Source organism: Ylistrum balloti, unplaced genomic scaffold (genome assembly GCF_031769215.1).
Source record: "Ylistrum balloti isolate Yb309-2 unplaced genomic scaffold, AGI_CSIRO_Ybal_v1 Utg369986, whole genome shotgun sequence".
NCBI classification, from domain to species: Eukaryota; Metazoa; Mollusca; class Bivalvia; order Pectinida; family Pectinidae; genus Ylistrum; species Ylistrum balloti.
Window position 1 is genome coordinate 740,518 of NW_026782071.1, and position 7,203 is coordinate 747,720.

The 7,203-nt window shown below is 36.4% G+C and overlaps 1 protein-coding gene across 1 annotated transcript; it reads left to right on the plus strand.

The window, feature by feature from the left end:
* Positions 1-289: 289 nt before the first annotated feature.
* LOC132547859 (mucin-2-like) lies at positions 290-5,258 on the plus strand. Its single transcript, XM_060211664.1, has 3 exons — positions 290-295; positions 2,117-3,548; positions 4,582-5,258. Exons 1-3 carry the CDS (start codon positions 290-292, stop codon positions 5,256-5,258), a joined length of 2,115 nt encoding a protein of 704 aa, XP_060067647.1.
* Positions 5,259-7,203: the final 1,945 nt, after the last annotated feature.

The window sequence follows — 7,203 nt, forward strand, 5'->3', positions numbered from 1 at the left end:
ATGTGGACAAACAGGTCACAAAGACATTGCAAAGTCGTTTCATTCCACTTTCAGGTATATTGATGACATCTTGTCATTAAATAACAAGAAATTTATTCACTACGTCCATCGTATATATCCACCAGAACTGGAAATCAGAGATACGACAGGCTTTCCATATCAGCTACTTATCTAGATATTTCCATCACATTGTATGATAAACGTGATGATTTCAATTTCCGTACTGTGAACTTTCTATTTCTGGATAGCAATATTCCTGCTGAAAAACTCGTAACACGAGGTTCAAAAGATGCAGGTTAATGGAAATTGTGGGGAAGTTGTGTGATCGCCATAGTGATCCCATTGAGAAATATTTTATTTCTTTGTACGACATGAAGCTTGACGTATTTGATGCTCGTTACTTGGTCTGTTGGTTCCGTTATTGTATACCTTATTCTCATTTGAGAACGTGACATTACTTACTTGGACTGACAAAGGTTTACATGGCGGGTGTCGTCGATGAAGCAGAAGACGCTTACTCTTCCTGAATACCTTGTCCTGTTCTCCTTGTACTTTTACAGGAGTCTCCGTGTAATTCTTTCTTTTGTTTATAGTTTGTCCTAGTTTTATGGAATTCGAGTTTGAAATATGACTATGTTGCCATGTTTGTATTTTCTTTATGATTTTTGTTAGAATGAACCATGAATGGGCATTGTTAGATTAGAATGAAATATTTCTATGACTGGTGAGGATTTTAACCCATTTCATATTGATTCTATTAACAGTCTGGTTCAGTAATATGTTCTATCTAATCGATAAACCGTCCTTATGATGCAACAGATATTCATTCGAGATAGCGACGTGTTTATTTTTATGCTTAACACTTTTTTTTTCGAGCGAAAGCCATTAACGGCTAAGAATAAATTTAAAATATTTTATTGCTATTTTTATCTTTCCACAGTAATGTGACGTAAACGATCACGTAAAGCTGTTGTCATCTGATATTATAAATTTACATGTAAAAGGGAAAGAGAGTTAACACTCTGGAAAACAATTACTGTAGTGTTGGAAACATCAGACGGAGTGGCAGGCATGTGAAGGTGACAGCCAGGAAAAGTTAGTTAAAACGATTAACGGGAACAATTTAATTGATATCTCCATATCAGACAAATCTGTTCCCTATCTACTGCTCCACCTTCATAAGCATACATATTCAGACTTTTAAAGTCACATTTTATTTCAACATTTCATTATAACATGTCATTTCAACATTTTACAGTTTTAACTGAAGGCTATTGTAGTAGGTTCTAACAGAATTAGAATACATTATATCGGTTCATATGAGTAGCATATACAAATACATCAATTTTGTCCCGCATTAGACAACATACCCATATAAAAAGCTCGTTTTGTTTCGATAAGAATAAGGAAGACATATTGTAGTTCCTCCATTATATACTATCCTTCGATAAGATTCCATTTTTTAGTAACTAATTCTGTTTTTTTTTGTTAGAACATATTCCACCGTCTTCATTTTTTCTGTAAAGGTGAATGTATGTTTTCCATTTGCCAATCGTAGGTATTTCCCTCCTTAATTTTTAATATATATATAACATTTTAGAATTAAGAACAAAAATATCATAATCAACAACAGTTCCAAAAACACAAAATATCAGTACATGTGAATCTCTGGACACAACACTTCCAAAAACACAAAATATCAGTACATGTGAATCTCTGGACACAACACTTCCAAAAACACAAAATATCAGTACATGTGAATCTCTGGACAGTTCCAAAAACACAAAAACAGTACTTCCAAAAACACAAAATATCAGTACATGTGAATCTCTGGACACAACAAAAAACACAAAATATCAGTACATGTGAATCTCTGGACACAACAAAAAACACAAAATATCAGTACATGTGAATCTCTGGACACAACAAAAAACACAAAATATCAGTACATGTGAATCTCTGGACACAACAGTTCCAAAAACACAAAATATCAGTACATGTGAATCTCTGGACACAACAGTTCCAAAAACACAAAATATCAGTACATGTGAATCTCTGGACACAACAGTTCCAAAAACACAAAATATCAGTACATGTGAATCTCTGGACACAACAGTTCCAAAAAACACAAAATATCAGTACATGTGAATCTCTGGACACAACAGTTCCAAAAACACAAAATATCAGTACATGTGAATCTCTGGACACAACACTTCCAAAAACACAAAATATCAGTACATGTGAATCTCTGGACACAACAGTTCCAAAAACACAAAATATCAGTACATGTGAATCTCTGGACACAACACTTCCAAAAACACAAAATATCAGTACATGTGAATCTCTGGACACAACACTTCCAAAAACACAAAATATCAGTACATGTGAATCTCTGGACACAACACTTCCAAAAACACAAAATATCAGTACATGTGAATCTCTGGACACAACACTTCCAAAAACACAAAATATCAGTACATGTGAATCTCTGGACACAGTACATCTCTGGACACAACACTTCCAAAAACACAAAATATCAGTATATGTGAATCTCTGGACACAACAGTTCCAAAAAACACAAAATATCAGTACATGTGAATCTCTGGACACAACACTTCCCAAAACACAAAATATCAGTACATGTGAATCTCTGGACACAACACTTCCAAAAACACAAAATATCAGTACATGTGAATCTCTGGACACAACACTTCCAAAAACACAAAATATCAGTACATGTGAATCTCTGGACACAACAGTTCCAAAAACACAAAATATCAGTACATGTGAATCTCTGGACACAACAGTTCCAAAAACACAAAATATCAGTACATGTGAATCTCTGGACACAACACTTCCAAAAACACAAAATATCAGTACATGTGAATCTCTGGACACAACACTTCCAAAAACACAAAATATCAGTACATGTGAATCTCTGGACACAACACTTCCAAAAACACAAAATATCAGTACATGTGAATCTCTGGACACAACACTTCCAAAAACACAAAATATCAGTACATGTGAATCTCTGGACACAACACTTCCAAAAACACAAAATATCAGTACATGTGAATCTCTGGACACAACACTTCCAAAAACACAAAATATCAGTACATGTGAATCTCTGGACACAACAGTTCCAAAAACACAAAATATCAGTACATGTGAATCTCTGGACACAACAGTTCCAAAAACACAAAATATCAGTACATGTGAATCTCTGGACACAACAGTTCCAAAAACACAAAATATCAGTACATGTGAATCTCTGGACACAACAGTTCCAAAAACACAAAATATCAGTACATGTGAATCTCTGGACACAACAGTTCCAAAAACACAAAATATCAGTACATGTGAATCTCTGGACACAACACTTCCAAAAACACAAAATATCAGTACATGTGAATCTCTGGACACAACAGTTCCGAAAACACAAAATATCAGTACATGTGAATCTCTGGACACAACAGTTCCAAAAACACAAAATATCAGTACATGTGAATCTCTGGACACAACACTTCCAAAAACACAAAATATCAGTACATGTGAATCTCTGGACACAACAAAAAACACAAAATATCAGTACATGTGAATCTCTGGACACAACAGTTCCAAAAACACAAAATATCAGTACATGTGAATCTCTGGACACAACAGTTCCAAAAACACACAATATCAGTACATGTGAATCTCTGAACACAACAGTTCCAAAAAAACACAAAATATCAGTACATGTGAATCTCTGGACACAACACTTCCAAAAACACAAAATATCAGTACATGTGAATCTCTGGACACAACAGTTCCAAAAACACAAAATATCAGTACATGTGAATCTCTGGACACAACAGTTCCAAAAACACAAAATATCAGTACATGTGAATCTCTGGACACAACAGTTCCAAAAACACAAAATATCAGTACATGTGAATCTCTGGACACAACAGTTCCAAAAACACAAAATATCAGTACATGTGAATCTCTGGACACAACAGTTCCAAAAACACAAAATATCAGTACATGTGAATCTCTGGACACTTCTACTCTACCTTTCGATCTTAATAGATTTAATACAAAGGGCCAAAGATATTGCACATGACAGCATTCGTACATTAAATGTAATAAAGTTTCCCGGAAAACTTGATTGTAAGAGAGAAAGATAGAATGATACGATTGTGCGAGGAAACGAGACTTTGTCCAAAATAACATAATAAAAACACAACCTACAAAAGGGTCGTCTGCCCTTGGATAACATGGACGGTGTTGACAGTTCAGCTCCAATAGAAATGTGATTTATGCCTACTTCGGGGTCAGGTTTGGTATTGACTTGTTGCCGTATGATGCGTTAAATAACCTTTTTGGTTGCATACTCTATGCCGTGCCTGTGATATGTCTCATTTGAGCTGAATAACATTATTTGGAAAGTGCTTCTTGTGACATGTATGCATTCCTGTGATCATCGAACCGTGAACGTAATCATGTACGTGAATGTGAACGTGTACAATTGAAATGAACTGATATTTGCCAGTTTTACCAGTACACATATGTCTTATATGAGCTCTTCCATTCCAGTTTCTTCTAAAAGAGCATTATCCTCTTCATCGACACCACCCCCTATCACCAGAGACACTAAAAAACAGAAACAGTTACCTCTCACATCAACCCCGCTACCCGAGAGTGTGTTCGGTTTCAATTTATCATCACCAATGACTACCACATCACAAACTCTCCAGCAGGGAATCCAACATCCCCAGTCAGGCCTTCTACCTTTTCCACTACCCAGCTTTTCCGATTCAGCAAACTTTCAGCCCGCCGATCTCGGGGGTGCGAAGTTGTCTGATATTGATGTCCAGCGGATCGCCATGGCTGTCCGTGTTCACATGTCCAACGACCTGCAGTCCATACAACAGAATGTCCAACTAGTCGTACCACAGCAGATTGCTCCGCTGGTAGAGAAAGTGGCAAGGCTTGAGGCTGAAAACGGTGAGCTTCGCCATCAGCGTGATGACCTGGAACAGTACGGGAGGAGAACACTCGTTCGCTTCTCCGGCATCCCAGAGGAATCAGGAGAGGACACTTCCGCTATTATCTTAAAGGCAGCAGAGGAATGTGGCGTCGACCTCCCGCCAAAGGCTCTGGAGCGGTCGCATCGAGTTGGCAAACCGGAACATCGCGCGATTGAGTTCCGTGGACGCCAAGTTTGCTCTGTTAAAATCAAGCCGCGGTTTTCGCTCCAAAGACCCCTTTAAAGGCATCTCTGTGAATGAGGACCTCACAAAATATCGTGGTGGCTTAGCCTTCCTCGCGAGGAATCTAGTAAAGGCCAAACATTTATCGCAGACATGGACAACAAACGGTAAGATCATTATTAAAGATCAGTCTTCCAAAATCTTTCAAATCCGGCAGGAATGTGAACTTGAGCCCTTCGGTCACCATATGTGATATCACCTAATCGGAGTCAGCGTCGCTGGGCTGACATCCCGAAGGTGATTTGTGTCTATATTAACACGGGCCTTATGTGCCCTTTCTTAAGTCCATGTTTCGATTCGTCTGACATTATCCTCAGGATGTGTTCTTACCTTACACTACAGATGTACTGAACGTATCCATACATATATATATGTTCAATCTATGTAGCTAATAATATATACATTTATTGTCTTCTCAACTTATAGTCAAAAGTATGTTGTATTTTCCTACCCTATGATGTGTACACACATAGTTTCTGTAAAGGTCTCCGTCATACAGTATATATGTATTTATAATATGCCTAAATTGAATTGTTAAAAAAATCAAATTCAAATTCAAGCTTGCTTATAGGATTTTTTTCTGTCTTGCTTTGCGTACCTCGTAAATTTAAATGCCTTTAGATTTATAGTTTATGTTACAATATATATAAATGTAATAGTTATTACATTTATTAAGATGTGTTCATTGCTATTTGTACAGATGAAGATAAAAATTGTCCGTATTCATACACTTTGATATTCAATCCATGTAGCCAACTACATGTAACAATAGAATAATTATATATATATTTCATTGTGATGTCACGCAGACGACAATTACGTGACGTCATTTACTTCCTCACTGGATCCTAAATTCGTTTGCATTTCGTGCGGGATCTGTTAGGCTCGTCACGAATTTTTCAGTTTGACTCGTCTGACGCTAACTGGATTGAGGAATTGTTGACTCGCTTCATAGATCCCATACGTAAATGGAAACATACTTTGTATATCTCTTGTATACACATAGATGAATTTAGTCGTAAATATATTTGAATTTCTATGTCAAAACTTGTTTGTATATATACAGTTTTTCATGATATATATTTGGGATGGCTGAGTATTTCGTGCTGTGTTTTGCTACGACGATACGTATTTTTGTAAACAGATTATCGTTGAATTTGGTATAATGCATAATCAACCGGACGATTTATAACGTTTACAGCCATGTATTCTAATATTTGAAACAAAACCCCAGCCATCCTGACTATATAGTATGCACGTACCCAGATAACGAATAAGAGTAGAAAAATTAAATATATATGTATATATGTGTATATATAATCAAATATATTACCCATGTACCTACCTAACCCTCCCTTAGATATACGATGGAAATAACACCCATCGAGTTAGTTTTCTATATTACCTTACTCTTCTGCTACTCTACATCTTTACTTTCCTTACGCTATTACCTCCCCTGCCCTACTACCCACGCGAACAAACGCACTGTATCATCCTTTATGTGTTACCACGTTTTTGATCTTATCGATTGCTTCTCATTATACCATATCCGGATACGAATATCTAGGTTCTTACTATGGTTAACCTCCGTAACCTGAATGCCTATATGTTCTAATTTATACTCTGTCCGGCTAGGTCTTTTTATAACCGTTGCTATCATCGATCATGTAATTATATAGACATGACCGGATCCGTACTTGTGGATATCTTTCTTGTTTTAATTGTATTATATACTTTACATATATCAAACAAAATATCGCACGCATCACTTAAACTTAGATACGACTTTGATACCCAATATAGACATGTACCATACAAAGTGAAGAACGTTATTTTTCTTTCCACTACCATGTGTATATCTTTAATATTTCTTCGATTATTACTCCTTCTCTCTGAAGACATTGAAAGTAATCCTGGGCCTAGTGAGTTCGATTTGTCATCAGTT